The 15,648-nt window shown below is 44.5% G+C and overlaps 1 protein-coding gene and 1 long non-coding RNA gene across 8 annotated transcripts in view; one reads left to right on the forward strand and one right to left on the reverse strand.

The window, feature by feature from the left end:
• The window catches only part of LOC119974671, a 162,820-nt gene extending 158,073 nt beyond the window's left edge, over positions 1-4,747 (reverse strand). For both annotated transcript variants that reach the window (XR_005462552.1, XR_005462553.1), the window contains exon 1: positions 4,609-4,747. This is a non-coding gene — a long non-coding RNA (uncharacterized LOC119974671). The remainder of the gene's footprint in view (positions 1-4,608) is intronic.
• Positions 4,748-4,870: 123 nt separating this feature from the next.
• ppp1r21 (protein phosphatase 1, regulatory subunit 21) overlaps positions 4,871-15,648 on the forward strand; it is a 118,043-nt gene continuing 107,265 nt past the window's right edge. The window contains exons 1-3 of one of the 6 annotated variants that reach the window (XM_038813823.1): positions 5,453-5,550; positions 8,281-8,349; positions 10,288-10,366. Coding sequence is in view for 3 of the 6 variants with exons in the window: in XM_038813781.1 (XP_038669709.1) it covers positions 5,245-5,298; positions 8,281-8,349 (123 nt within the window). In the remaining 3 variants the exon portion in view is untranslated. The other 5 variants (XM_038813781.1, XM_038813795.1, XM_038813786.1 and 2 more) reach the window with 5 other exon arrangements.

Here is a 15,648-nt window from a genome sequence, read left to right on the forward strand (position 1 = left end):
AGTAGTTGGAGGATGATAACAAATTTCCAAGGGGAGCCAAATATGAGAAGGGTACAGTCTTAGCGTGTTGGTTACAGTTCGGTAGGTCTGAAGAAGTTGTTGTCGTCATAAGTAGGTTAACCTTAAGTTTTTATTTCCTCTTCGAACTATTTACAAATATACAGTAAAGGGCACAAGGTGGGTGCTGCCTCCATGCTTGCTGATACACATGGTTCCGTCCAACACGAGATTGACACTGTGAGGGTTATCACTGTGTTAACCCTATAGATGCCAGATCTTTATACTACACCTTCCACAAGTCTTCACCCAATATATTTTAATGATTATAGTTTGCCTGATGCCTTACATTATTATTACCTTCATACATTTTCATCACTGCATTATCCGGGCACTTCTGGTCCACTGCTCCATAAACTAGGAGTCACTCATTTCTGCTCTCATGTCTGTGCCTCTTTCCTCCAAAGTTCCACTACAAACCGGGACAAAGGCCACAAAAAGACCATCATGAGCCGGAGCCACCAAATATGCGACCACTCACTCCATGGCAGTTACCGGAAGTCCTTCATCACTGCATTATCATGACCGCAAGTCCTCCTAATTATTCTTTGAAATCAAAGGTTCAGGCAGTCTAGTGGCCTTTTAACCCTTCCATATCTCATTCAGACTACTGTCAGAGAAGTGGTAGAGTCTGTTGCTGCTGATTCCACCTGTAGTTTTGGAGGTTGTTCTGGCATCTTGGTAGTCACATGCTATTGAAATGCCAATGTTTAATTGCAGTGCCGTTGGTGTGTCTCAGCAATGTTTTCAGTAGGTGTCATTAAATATCACCTACTAAAGCTACCATATGGGTGGCACGGCAGCGCAGTGGTTAGCACTGCTGCCTCACGCCTCCATGGACCCGTGTTCGATCGTGGCCCCAGGTCACCGTCCGTGTGGAGTTTGCACATTATCCCCATGTCTGGGTCTCAACCCCACAACCTAAAGATGTGCAAGATGGGCTGCTCTAAATGGCTCCTAAATTGGAAAAGAAAATTAAAAAGCTACCATATAGTATCCTTCTCCAACCACCATGTCTTCAGAGGACACTGACCATGAAATGTATTAGATAGATCCATGATTATCCTTGGCAAAATAATGCAATGGTTTGGCAGCACGATAGTACAATGGCGGCATGGTAGCACAGTGGTCAACACTGTTGCTTCACAGCTCCGGGATGATGATAAACCTGTTTGGTCACATAATGTGTCTTCCATGGCCATCAAGTCTTGAAGTGGCATCTGAACCCAGAGGTTCTGATCCTGAGGTAGGGACACTACCACTAAGCCACAAGATCTCCACACTAAATAGCATACTGTGAATGAATACAAAGACACTGATTCTGTTGCAGATTGTGACCACTGAGTGTCACTGTAGAGCAACCTAGGTTTTGAGCCCTGTTTTTTTCAGCAAGCCGCTCTCTTGGTACATGTAAGTATACATTGTTATCAAACTGAACAAAAAGGTGTACAATCCTATGAAGATTAGTCATACCCAAAACGAATGGGAGAATTTTAGAAACCAGCAACGGATGAGTAATAGAAAAGGAGAGAAAAAGAGGGTGGCACTGCCAGGGTAGCAGGCTGGCAGTGCCAAGGTGCCTGGGTGGCATCAGGGGTGCCAGCGTATCACCCTGCCCAGAGTCCAACCATCCAGGGGCCTCCGATCGCATGGGAGATCTCCCCAAGAGTCGTTACGCCTGGTCCACGTTTGTGAAAACCAGTGCTAAACGGCGCCATGGCGAGGTCTCCCAGGCACGAGCATTCGATACCGTGCCTGGGATACTCCGGCGCAGACATATTCAAGTGAGGTTATTCCTTCTTCTCACACATGTATAAGGTGTACTCTAGAATTGATTTCTTTGTGGTGAGTCGAGCCTCTGATGGGGTTGTGGGGGCAGAGTATGCTGAATTGTGATTTCAGATCATGCACCGCATCGGCTGGAGGTGAGGCTTGGTTTGGGGCAGTTGTAGAGGTTGGAATGGAGGCTGGATTTGGGTCTTTTGGCAGAAAAGGAGTTTTGTGAAAAGGTGAGGCTAGTGATTGGGATTACATGGAGATTTATAGAACGGGGATGTGCCGGTGGCCACTCTCTGGGAGGCATTGAAGGAGGTGGTCCAAGGGGACTTTATCACATTCAAGGCGCACAGGAATAGGAGGAGGAGGGAGGAGCATGGACGAGATACTCGAGCTGGACAGGAGATACTCGGGGGTTCCCACTGAAGAGCTGTTGGCAAAGAGGAAGAGGTTGCAGGGGCAGTTTGATAGGTTGATAACGGGAAAGGCAGTGGGCAGTTACGGAGGCAAAGGGGGTGCAATATGAGTATGGAGAGAAGGCGAGCCATATGCTGGTCCACCAGCTGGGGAGGTAGGCAGCATCTAGGGACATTCTAAGGGTGCGGACACAGAAATGGAAGGTGGTGTCAGAGCCAGGGAGGATAAACAAGGCGTTTAGGGGGTATTATGAGAAGCTGTGTAGGGCTGAGTCGGGTGGCGAGGAAGGGGATATGGGGCGGTTTTTGGATGGATTGGAGTATCCAAGGTTGGAGGAAGAGAGGTGCATGATCTGAAATCACAATTCAGCATACTCTGCCCCCACAATCCCATCAGGGGCTCGACTCACCACAAAGAAATCAATTCTAGAGTACACCTTATACATGTGTGAGAAGAAGGAATAGACTCACTTGAATATGTCTGCGCCGGAGTATCCCAGGCACGGTATCGAATGCTCGTGCCTGAGAGACCTCGCCATGGCGCCGTTTAGCACTGGCAGGCGTTGAAAGAGCCGCTGGGGCTGAATGAGGTGATTGATAGTATCGGGGAATGAAGTCGGGGAAGGTCCCAGGACTGGAGTTTTATTAGGCATTTGTGGCAGAGTTGGCACCGCATTTGTTGGGGATGTTTAGTGAGATGTTGGAGAAGGGGGAGTTGCCAGAGATGTTGACACAGGTGTCGATTACACTAATCCCGAAGAAGAGGAAGGATCCGTTGGAGTGTGGGTCATATAGGCCCATTTCATTGTTTTAAAAAATAAATAATTGAGTACCCAATTATTTTTTCCAATTAAGGGGCAATTTAGCCTGGCCAATCCACCTATCCTGCACATCTTTAGGTTGTGGGGGTGAAACCCACGCAGACACGGGGAGAATGTGCAAACTCCACACAGACGGTGACCCAGGGCCGGGATTCGAACCTGGGGCCTCAGCGCCGTAGGCAGCAATGCTAACCACTGTGCCACCGTGCTGCCCGGCCCATTTCATTGTTGAATACGGCTTTGAAAGTGCTGGTTAAGTTTTGGTGTGGAGGGTTGGAAGGATGTGTGCCATGGTTTGTCTCTGAGGATCAAAAGGGTTTTGTAAAGGGCCGGCAGCTCTCTAGCAACATTAGAAAGCTGTTAAATGTGAGCATGACTGTCAGGAGGGCAGGTGCCGGAGGTTATTGTTTGAATGGATGCAGAGAAGGCCTCCAATTGGGTGGCATGGAGGTATTTATTTGAAATTTTGGATAGGTTTGGGTTTGGCCTGAAGTTTGTGGCATGGATGCAACTTTTGTATGTATCCCTGGTGGCAATTATACATACAAATGAGATGAGCTCACAGAGTTTTGGACTCGGGTCCTCAGCCTCGTAAGGTAGCAATGCCAACCACTGCAAACCCTACGCAGTCACAATGTATTCTTAATAGTGATTTCCAACCGTAACCCCAAATTGTACATTGACAATTGTCAGTTTTGCAGAGTTGTGATTCTGCTGTATCTCTTAAACCATCACGCTTCTCACCTGAAAGTTTTATTTGGTCTACAACTTTATTTTAACTAAGTAAATAAGGTTGAGTGTAACAGGTTCCAAGGGAAGCATGGTGGCGCAATGGTTAACAATGCTGTCTCACGGTGCCAAGGACACGGGTTCGATCCTGGCCCTGGTTACTATCCATGTGGAGTTTAGACATTCTCTCCGTGTCTGCGTGGGTCTCACCCCTACAACCCAAAGATTGGCCACACTAAATTGCTCCTTAATTGAAAAATAAAGAATTGGGTACTCCAAATGTATATTAAAAAAGTGTGACAGGTTCCAGCATAACAAGAAATCTTGCTAACTTTCAAAAGAGGTTCCCATCAGCAAATATTAACTTTTTAAACGATAAATCTAACTTTTTCCAGTGCAGAGGAAAGGTCCATTGACCTGAAACATTAACTCTTGCTTTCTCTCTCCACAGATGCTGTCTGACCTGCTTTGTTTTTTTTTCATTTCTTACCAACAAATCGGATTCAGGGTAACCAAGGAAGTGTGGAGACCTTTATCCTGCCTCCAACTGTTACAATGTCACTGACTCCATGTTTGCGAAGTCAAAGAAACCCCAGGGCTGATAAAGAACAGATCACAAAGCTGTGCATTGAGGGATGAGCATTGTCAAGGCGCAGGGAATAAACTGCAAGTGTTTTGATAGATCGAAAGTAGAACACAATAAATATATATGTTTTAAACGGTGACATCTGTCCCAATAAAACACAACCAGCATTTAGTAACTCCAAAAGATTTCGGAATCATTTCACTTCTTTCACAGGTGGGCTTACCTGCTACACATTTCCAGCAATTTCGCTGTTTTTAGATTTCTTTCGAAACTCCCGACGGTTTAATTTCCTCTCACTTTGAGCTCCCCTCGGAGTTGATCCGGAGTCTTCGCCTCACACCCGTTGTCATGACGACTCGCTTTCCGCGCCCCCCCGTCACGTGGGAGGCCGCCGCCGCCGCGTCCCGCGTGACCCGCCGTTGCCGTGGCGACGCGGCCGGGCGCGGTGACGTCGAGGCGGTTTGCGTCGAGGCGGTCCGCCTGAAGCGGGGGCTGGCGGGGACCGGAAGTGGCGCATGCGTCGCTCGGGAGGGTTGAAGTGGGGCCCGGCAACCGGCTTCGTTCGAAGGGGACAACCCGAGGGTTAGACGGGCTGAAGGGTCAGTCAGCTGGTTGCTGGCAGGCAGGGTGGAGAGGTCGGAGAAGCGAGAGGTCGGAGAAGCAAGCGGTCTGTCACTGCCTCTCGCTCTTCCAGAATTATTTTGTCGTCGCTGTCCGTGTGTGTGACGGCGTCGAGCCCCCCCCCCCCCCCAACCTCCCGCGGACCACCACCCCCTCCTCAGAGCCACCGAGTGATGAGCCAGGCCCTGCCCGACCCTTGCAAGCAACCGTCGACCCTCCCTTCAGCCGCTTGCCGACCATGGCCGCAGATTTGCAATCCAAGTATCAGAAACTTGCACAGGAGTACTCCAAGGTGTGGTTGTTTGGCTGCTGTGCTGATTTCTGTGTTGTTTTCCTTGGTTATTTCTCCATTTTACTTTGGAAATGCCGTCAGTCGTGGAGCAAACCATCCCCCGGCTCTAACCATCTTTGAACTATGGAATACGTACGTGTGTGATTTGCGGAATCTGATTTGGTTTGTTGATTGCCCCTAATGCACATGCGGCATTTTGTTTTGAAAACTGGAAATCGCAAACGATGCTGTTCATAATAAGTCACTACTAAAGTATGTTTAGAATCTTCTGAGCCTTGTACAAAATTTAAATGTTGGAAATATCCATTATCTAAAGATAAATTAACAGATCACTAACGTTTCGTGTGTGTAACGTTTCATTTGAAATCAGGCTTGTGTAATGCCTGTAGTATGATATTTTAGTATGGAACTGTCAAAGCACCTTTTGAAACATGAGTGTGTCTTCAGCTATGTTTTTTTATTCATTCATGGAATGTGGGCATTCTTGGCCAGGCCAACATTGATTGCCTATCGCTGATTCCCTTGAGAACGTGGTGAGCAGCTTTCTTGAGCTGCTGCAGACCGTGTGGTGTAGGTGCTGTTAGGGAGGGAGTTAAAGGATTTTGGCCCTGTGAAATGGCGATGAAATCCCAAGTTTGTGTGATGTGTGGCTTGGAGGGGAACTCTCAGATTATGGTATTCCTATGTGTCTGCTGCCATTAATCTTCTGATGGTAGAGAATATTTTTCATGAAGGGCTGCTTCTCACCTTGCCCTCACCCGAGGCATGGTGATCTTCGGGTTCAAGCACCACCAGTCAGCTTCCCCCTCAAAGGAGAAAGACGCCTATGGTCATCTGGGACTCTGCTCACTTTATTAGATGTTGGAGATTCTGCTGTCTGAGGAGCCTTGGTGAGTTCCTGCAATGCAGTTTCTAGACAGTATACACTGTTGATTGCTTCCACTGTGTCTCTGTGGTGGAGGGAGAGAATATTTGTGGATGTGATGCCAGTGAAGCAGACCTCGATTGTGTTGAGCTTCTTGAGTACTGTTGGAGCCGCATTCATCCAAGCAAGTAGAGTATTCCATCGTGCTCCTGACTTGTGCCTTGTAAATGGTCCACAGGCTTTTGGGAGGCAGGAAGTGAGTTACTTTCTACAGGATTTCTAGCTTTTGGCCGGCTCGTGGCCACAATATTTATATGGTTGGTCCAGTTCAGTTTCTGGTCAATTGTAACCTTCAAGATTTTTACAGTGGGAGAATCGGTGAAGGTAATTCCATTGAATGCCATGTGCGATGGTGAGATTTTCTCATTGGGTGTGATAATTGCCTGGCACTTTTGTGGCACGAATGTTACTTGTCAGTCCAAGCCTGGATATTGTCCAGGTCTTGCAGCATTTGGATATGGACTACTTCAACGTCTGGTGCTATATAACACAGTTGAAGTTACAGATCTCAGTGGTAGGGTAGTTAGTGATGGAAACAATTTGAGATCTTCAACAAGAAACACACTTACTGAATTAAATGTTACATTATGCATTATATGTTAGTATAAATACACTAAACATTGCTCCATGATCGTGTATCGGGAAGAATTGGTTTCTTTAATACTGTTTATCTGGAAATTAAGCATTAAATCTTTATTGTCACAAGTAGGCTTACATTAACACTGCAATGAAGTTACTGTGAAAAGCCCCTAGTTGCCACATTCAGGCGCCTGTTCAGAGACACTGAAGGAGAATTCAGAATGTCCAAATTGCCTAACAGCACGTCTTTCGGGACTTGAGGGAAACTGGAGCACCTGGAGAAAACCCACGCAGACACAGGGAGAATGTGCGGATTCCACACAGACAATGACCCATCCGGGAATCGAACCTGGGACCATGGCACTGTGCTACCGTGCCGCCACTGTGAATTATGCAAATTCTGGGATACCTGGGTTATTTGGCAGGAAGTTGTGGTTTGCATTCTTAAAACATGCCGAATAAACCTTACCATATTGTTAAATCTTCAAATACTCTTGATCCATTGTGTAGCTGGTTAAATGCATTTGGCATGGTGCATTGGATGTTATATGCTGAGGTGGCTTTCAGGTTTGTTGTTTATTCTCAAGTCAAATTCTTGATTTTATTCCCACCATGGTGGAAGTACTGGAAAGAGCTTAATTGTTGTTTCCTACCCATTATAGAAGAATAAAAGATGGATTGGGGCAATAATAATCTTTATTAGGGTTACAAGTAGGCTTACATTAACACAGCAATGAAGTTACTGTGAAAATCCCCAAGTTGCCACACTCTGGCAACTGTTCAGGTACACTGAGGGAGAATTTAGAATGTCCAATTCACCGAACAAGCCCGTCCTTCAGGACTTGTGGGAGGAAACAGGAGCACCCAGAGGAAACCCATGCAGATACAGGGAGAACGTGCAGTCTCCACACAGTCAGTGACACAAACCAGGAATCAAACCCAGGTCCCTGCTGCTGTAAAGCAACAGTGATAATCACTGTGCTGCCCATAAACCACAATTCCACTCTCTTGGATAGTGATCATGCAGTTTCTAATTGCCAGCTCAAATGTAGAGTTCAAAGATATTTAACATTGTCCACCTTCTGAACAATTTTGAGAATGGATACAAGATGCTGAAACAGTAGAGAGAAGAAATAAAATTCCTTGCCAAGTAATATGTTTAATTAAAGATGGATGTAGTTTTTGTGCCAGAAACGTTTATATTCTTTGCGTTTTACTGATCAAAGGAATTATTTGTGAACACTACTATTTATAGCATGTATTGATTTTTATCTTCAATAATTTGAATTGGCAGCTAAATGAGAAATTAAATCCGTTACTTTATTACAACATTCTCGTGATATGCTAAAATGCTTTATAGCACATTGTTTCTAAAATAAAAAATCAATGAAATAACATTTATAGCTTGTTAAATTAACGTTAACTAAGATTATCATTGAGAATTCCTGTGATTAAATATTCACCTCTTGATGTTTTAGCTTCGGGCTCAGAACCAAGTGCTGAAGAAGGCTGTTGTGGATGAGCAAGGCCAAGGGACATCTTTAAAGGTATGGTCAAGTGCCTCTTTATAGCTATGAGATATAAATACAGTAATGCAGCAATATTTAATGTCCTGTCTTCCGGACCAAATGGTGTTGTTTTAGATCTAAGTGATACACCTTCATTTAAATCTAAGTAGAGGCAATGTTTTGTTGCAGATTTCCAGTAGTTAAATAATTAAATTTAAAAGTTGCTCATATGCAATAGTATTATTACATTTTTTGTAACCTCTAGTTGAACCTTTCTGACTCTGATTTTATAGAAAATGATGAAGTTGTGTGAATGAGAAAATAGCAAATACAGCAATTTTGGACTCGCTTAACAGCAGAAACTGATCTTGAGTAAATCCAGGTTAACCTGATGTAAATTATATTCAAATTATAAATCTAGTAATTGCCTGAGAAATACATTCCTGAATGTTGGTGGCAACGTGGGAGGCAGAAAGGAGCAGGAAGAATTCACTACAAAAGCTTAATGCAAATTATCTGGTTGCCTAACTGTTGTTTGAGATCTTGTTGTGAAAAGCACTATTAAAAACCGTTTTAAAAATAATTTTAGTGTCATCATAACCTTTGATCCTGTGAATCTTGAGTCCGAAAATTCGTAAAAGTTGAACAGACTTGCTTGGTAGAAAAATATTATTGTTGGTAGCTCTTCAATTCTTTCTTACGTTTGTAAATTAGTTAAAAAAACAACCTTTGTCTCTTGTGACTGTTTGATTTTTCCGTTTTGCCACTCCTCCCTCAGCCCCGGCAGCTACTGTCAGCCTAGCGGCGAATGAAAACTTTGCTGGTGGAGAATCATGGGTGGAGACCTGGTTTGATTTGTTTCATAGGCATGGAGCTAGTAATTAACTGCTGAAATAGGTTGTATCAAAAATATTGGATCACAAGATTCCCACTGTTTTGTAGCAAAATGTCATGCTTGCCAAATAGTAAATATGTATTTTTGTAATTAAACTGCAGCCTCCTTATTGTTTGTCAGATCCTGAACTGAAACTATTTTTAGAACAAAGATATTTGGTCCAGGAATACTGTTCTGGGGAAAGTAATGTCCTTTTTTCACTCTGGTACTTTATGGACCAGAAGTTGAGTAAATGCACATGACTTCTATCTGGCCTCCCACATTCTACCCTTTATAAACTTGAGGTTATCCAAAACGTTCCTGTCCGTCTCGTTACTCACACCAAGCCCCTGTGCTCACATTGGCTCCTGGTCAAGCAACACCTTGATTTTAAAATTCTTATTTGCTTTAAAATTCCTCCCACCTCCCTATCTCTGCAATCCTGTGCAGCCCCACACCCCTCTGAGATTTCTGTGCTCCTCCCCTTCTGACCTATTGAGCATCAATAATTTTAATTGTTCCACCATTAGTGTCTGTTCCTTCAGCTGTCTCTCCCTAAACTCTTCAATATTCTAACTCTCCATCTTCGCCCCTTCAAACCTAACTCTTTGACCAAGCTTTTAGCCATCTGTCCTGATGCCACCTTACATGGTTTAGTGTCTAATTTTGCTTTATGACACTGTTGTAAGCACAAATGTGTTATATAAATACAAGTTATTACATTTTAATCAATTTGCGCTAATGCAACCTTGAGGGCATTTTCTCCCGTACCATTTATAAAATAAAAAAATTGAGTACCCAATTAATTTTTTCTAATTAAGGGGCAATTTAGTGTGGCCAATCCACCTCGCCTGCACATCTTTTGGGTTGTGGGGGCGAAACCCACGCAAACATGGGGAGAATGTGCAAACTCCACACAGTGAGCCAGAATCAAACCTGGGATCTTGGCGCCGTGAGGCAGCAGGGCTAACATACTGTGCCACCGTGCTGCCCCTCCTGTTGTATGTTAACCATTACAGTCAGGAAGAATTTTCATATATAAGCATCTTTGTACTACTGACTTTTCCTGCAGGAAGCTAAATAATGATTTTACTTGTTTTCAGTTGGTGGAGAGGGGGGAAACCTCAAAGGCATCAGAGACATTGGGAGAGAACTGGCTGGATCAGCTGAATATCCCAGGATGTAGGTGTTTTAGGCGAGACGGGAAGGTCAAGGAGATGGGGGAGTTGCAATACTGGTTAGAGAACATGGAAGGACATGAGGGAGGACACCATGGAATAATCAAGTAACAAGGCACTGTGGATAGAACTCAAACAGAAAGGGGGCAGTCACTATAATGCGGGTATACTACAGGCCTCCCAACACCCCACGGAAAGTTGAAGAACAGATATCTAAGCAGATTCTGGATAAATGTAGAAATAATTGGGTTGTTGTAGTGGGAGACTTTAATTTTCCGCATATTGACTGGAAATCCCTTTGGAATAGGGACCTGGATGGTGAGGAATTTGTTAAGTGTGTCCAAGAATATTTTTTGGTACAAAATGTGTATAGTCCGACTAGAGAGGGGGCTATACTGGACCTAGTACTAGGGAACGAGCCCGGCCAGGTCATCAAAGTTGCAATGGGGCAACATGTGGCGAACTGTGACCACAATTCCGTAAGTTTCTGATTAGTTATGGAAAAGGACGAGTGTTGTCCTAGGGTTAAGGTGCTAAATTGGGGGGAGGCTAACTACAGCCAGATTAGGCAAGATTTGGAGGCTGTTCTTTGGGAGAGGCTGTATGAGGTAAATCCACATTTAGCATGTGGGAGTCTTAAGTGGGTGTGCAGGACAGGCATGTGCCGGTAAAAAGGAAGGAAAGGAAAGGCAGGATTCAGGAACCATGGGTTACCAGGAAAATTGAGAGTCCAGTCAAAAGGAAAAAAAGGTGCATATGTGAGGTACAGGGAACTAAATACAGACGAAGCACTTGAAGAATACAAGGAAAGTAGAAAAGAGCTCAAGGAGGGAATTAGGAAGGCAGAAAGGAGTTACAAAATGTCCTTGACAGACAGGGTTAAGGAGAATCCCAAGACATTTTATACATATATTAGGAACAAGAGGGTAGCTAGAGAAAGAGTTGGTCCACTCAAGGACAAAGGGGAAATTGTGTAGAACCAAAGTAAGTAGGTGAGATCCTTAATGAATATTTTGCATGGTATTCACAAAGGAGAGGGACACGTTGATTGGTGGTGTCTCAGAGAGATATGTAAACACTTTAGAATAGGCCGTTATTACGAGGGAGGAAGTTATGTGTTTTTTTTAAAGAATGTTTTTTATTGGGTTTTATACATGGTAAAAGAAATAACAAAAGCACTTCATAACTAAAAGACCAATCAAGGGATGGGAAAATAATAACAGGGGAGGTATATATACAGAGAAGCAATGAAGAGAACTTTAAAAGAAAAGATACAGGCAAAACAAAACTGGGTGTGCCCTTGATGTTACTTACTTCTCTTTTTCGTTTCTTTTTCGTTTTTGTGCATTTGCCTCTGCATCGGCCATCTGCGGTTCCTTCCTCCTGTACTTTCTTACACTTTTATGCCCTGATGTGTTTGTTGTGATTGTTGTCGTTTTTCGTGCTCTCCTTCCAGTTTTGTGTTTCCTCCCCTCTGGCTCCCCTCTATTATTCTCCTTCCTTTTCAGCTGTGTTTGGCTACTCTTGCATTGTTTCCTCCCTCTCTTCTTTCATGTCTTGGATACTTTATTATTTATTTGTTCTTCGTTGACCACAAACAGGTCCCGGAAGAGTTGGGTGAATGGCTCCCATGTTCTGAGGAAGCCATCTTCCGACCCCCGGATGGCGAATTTGATTTTCTCCATTTGGAGAAATTCCGATAGTTTGGACAGCCAATCTGCAGCTTTGGGTGGTGCTGCTGACTGCCAGCCGAGCAGGATTCTACGGCGGGCGATCAGGGAGGCAAAGGCAAGGGCGTCCACCCTCCTCCCCAGGAAGAGATCTGGCTGGTCTGATACCCCGAAGACTGCCACTTTCAGGCACGGCCCAACCCTCATCCTCACCACTTTGGAACTAATCACCACTTTGGACGTTGCCTGGACATTGCCTCGAAGAAGGCTGTCCAGTACCCAGCAAGTCTGGGGCCAGACAGAACATGTGGGTGTGGTTGGCTGGGCCTCCTTTGCAGGTTCGCATCTGTCCTCCATCTCTGGGAAGAACCTACTCATTTGGGTTCTTGTTAAGTGAGCTCCATGTACCACCTTTAGTTGCGTTGGGTTGAGTTTTGTGGTGTTGGGTGTGTGTTTAAAAAGTATTACGGTAAACAAATCGCCAGGGCCAGGTGGCCTCTACCCCAGATTAGAGGGAGACAAGATGAAATCACTGGGCCTCTAACAGAAATCTTTGTATCCTCGTTGGCCACAGGTGAGATCCCAGAGCATTGGAGGATAGCTAATGTTGCACCTTATTTAAGAAGGGTTGGGGCAGCATGGTGGCCTAGTGGTTAGCACAACCGCCTCACGGCACTGAGGTCCCAGGTTCGATCCCGGCTCTGGGTCACTGTCCGTGTGGAGTTTGCACATTCTCCCCGTGTCTGCGTGGATTTCGCCCCCACAACCCAAAAATGTGCAGAGTAGGTGGATTGGCCACGCTAAATTGCCCCTTAATAGAAAAAATAATTGGGTAATCTAAATTTAAAAAAAAAAGAAGGGTTGCAAGGAAAACCGGGTAATTATAGGCCAGTGAGCTTGACATCAGTGATAGTGAAACTGTTGGAAAAGATTCTCTGAAATAGGATCTATGCACATTTGGAAGTGAATGATTTTATTAGCGACAAACAGCATGGTTTTGTACGAGTGAGGTCATGTCGTCTCACGAATGTAATTGAGTTTTTTGAGGAGGTGACAAAAATGATTGATGAGGGAAGAGCTGTGGATGTTGTCTGTATGGACTTTACGAAAGCATTTGGGGTCAGAGGTGAACTAGCTGGATGGATTGGCTTAGCCATAGAAGGCAGGGTAGCAGTGGAAGGGCGTTTTTCCGAATGGAGGTCTGTAACTAGTGGAGTTCTGCAGGGATCCGTACTGGGACCTCTGCTGTTTGTAATATATATAAATGACTTGTAAGAAAACGTAGTGGGTCTGATTGGCAAGTTTACGGATGATACTAAGATTGCAGGAGTTGCGAATAGCGATGAAGATTGTCAGAGTATACAACAGAAATGGCAGATGGAATTTAACCCAGACAAATGCGAGGTGATGCATTTTGGTAGATCCAATTCAGATGGGAGCTATAAAATAAATGGCAGGAGCATAGAGACACCGAGATCTGTGCGTGCAGGTCCACAGATCCTTAAAAGTGGCAGCACAGGTGGAAATGGTGGTAAAGGAAGCATATGGTATGCTTGCCTTCATAAGATGGGGTATCGAGTATAAAAGCTCAAATTATGTTACGGTTATATAGAACGTTGGTTAGGCCACATTTGGAATACTGCGTCCAATTCTGGTCGCCATACTACCAGAAGGATGTGGAGGCTTTGGAGAGAGTACAGAAAAGGTTTACCAGGATGTTGCATGGTATAGAAGGTATTGGCTCTGAGGAGAGATTGAATAAACTGGGATTGTTCTCCCTAGAGAGATGGAGGCTGAGGGGCAATGTGATAAAATTTTTAAATTATTAGGGGCTTAGATAGGGTAAACAGTTGGAGGCATTTCCCACGGCGGAAATTACAATACAAGGGGGTACAAGTTCAAGGTGAGGGGGATAGGTTCAGTGGAGATGTGCGGGGGAAGCTTTTTACACAGAGGGTGGTGGTGGCCTGGAACGCACTGCTAAGTGAGGTGGTTGAGGCAGATACGTTAAAGACCTTGAAGACTTATCTGGACAGGCACATGAACAGACGGGGTATAGCAGGATACAGGCAGTTGGTCTAGATCGGACATGTGATTGGCGCAGGCTTGGAGGGCCTAAAGGCCTGTTCCTGTGCTGTATTCTTATTTATATAAAGCGCTGTCCGTTCCTGCTTTCATCTTTCAAATTACTGTCAACATTTTGAAATCAAAATTAACGCCAGCTTTTTTTCCCCCTCTGCTGAGTGCCATCTTTATCACCTTTTACCCTGCTGCCACCAATAGCAAGTGCAACTAGCTCATAAATATCTATATCACAACGATTAAGACCATTGTTAGCTGCTTCTGCCACTTCCTTTCTCTTCCCCGCCCTCCTGCCCAGACTTCCTCCAAAGTGCTCCCTACCCGAACTCTGAATTTGCATCTTTCTTTAATCTCTCTATCTCATGTCCTCTGCAAGTTCAGCTTGTCAAAAACATCTACCTCCTGTTCTGTTGACTCTTCATGCTATTTTGCTAACTATTCATCTTTCCCTCCTGGCTTCCATGTTAGCTGATATTAACTGTTCTCTTGGCTTGGGTGCTGTGCCCGCTCTTTTAAATCTGTTGTCATCACCCCTCAAAAGAAAACAATCCCTTGGCCTCCTCAGTCCTTGCAAACTGCATCTTATCTCTGACTTTCATTTTCTCTCCAGTCCTTGAGAACCTGTATTGACCTTTCCAATCACTCCTTTTCTGGAATTCCTCCATTTAGGTTTCCACCCTGCCACAGTTCCAAAACAACTCCTATCAAAGTCACAAATGATATCCTCTGTAACTGAGCATGATGAATATCCTTCTTGACCAGTCTGCAGCCTTTGACCACTTCATTTTCCACTAATGCCTTACTACCGTTGGCCAGCTAGGAAGGAACACACTTGTCTTGTCCTTTCTTATCTGTTCAGTCAGTGCCAGAGAATCATCTGCAGTCACTTTTCTTTCTGCTCCTGTTATCTTTGTTCCCCACAAGGATTTGTCCCTGTCCTCTCATATTTCTCATCTACCTTGGTGACATCATTGAAAACACAGCATAAGTTCACACATGTAAATAGCTCTACTTCATCACCACCACCTTGCTCAACCTTTCCACTGTGGTTTAATTATTCAACTGATTGATATCCAGTGCTGGATGAGTAGCAATTTCTTCCAACTAAATATTGGTAAGACTGAAGACATTGTCTTCAGCTTTTATAACATATTCTGATCCCTAGTCACTGTCTGCATCCTGGCAACTTACTGAGGCTGAACCAGGCCCATGGCAAGCTTGGCATCATATTTGACTCCCAAGCTGAGCTTGCGACCATATTTGCACCATTACTAAGACCACCTATTTTCACCTGTGTGACATTCTGTTGTTGATTCAGCTCATCTGCCAAAACCTTCCTTCATGCCTTTTGTTACGATGGATTTGACTATTTCAATGCACTCTTGGCTAGCCTCCCATCATTCACCCTCCATAAATGCAGGGTTTAAACCTAAATCTACCACCTGTATCCTGACTTACAAAGTTCCATTCATCCATTGTCCTACATATGCTTTGGGAGCAGTCATAAGCAGTGCCGTGGTCTTTACCTGTCCTG

This window comes from Scyliorhinus canicula, chromosome 1, assembly GCF_902713615.1.
Source record: "Scyliorhinus canicula chromosome 1, sScyCan1.1, whole genome shotgun sequence".
Lineage (NCBI taxonomy): Eukaryota > Metazoa > Chordata > Chondrichthyes > Carcharhiniformes > Scyliorhinidae > Scyliorhinus > Scyliorhinus canicula.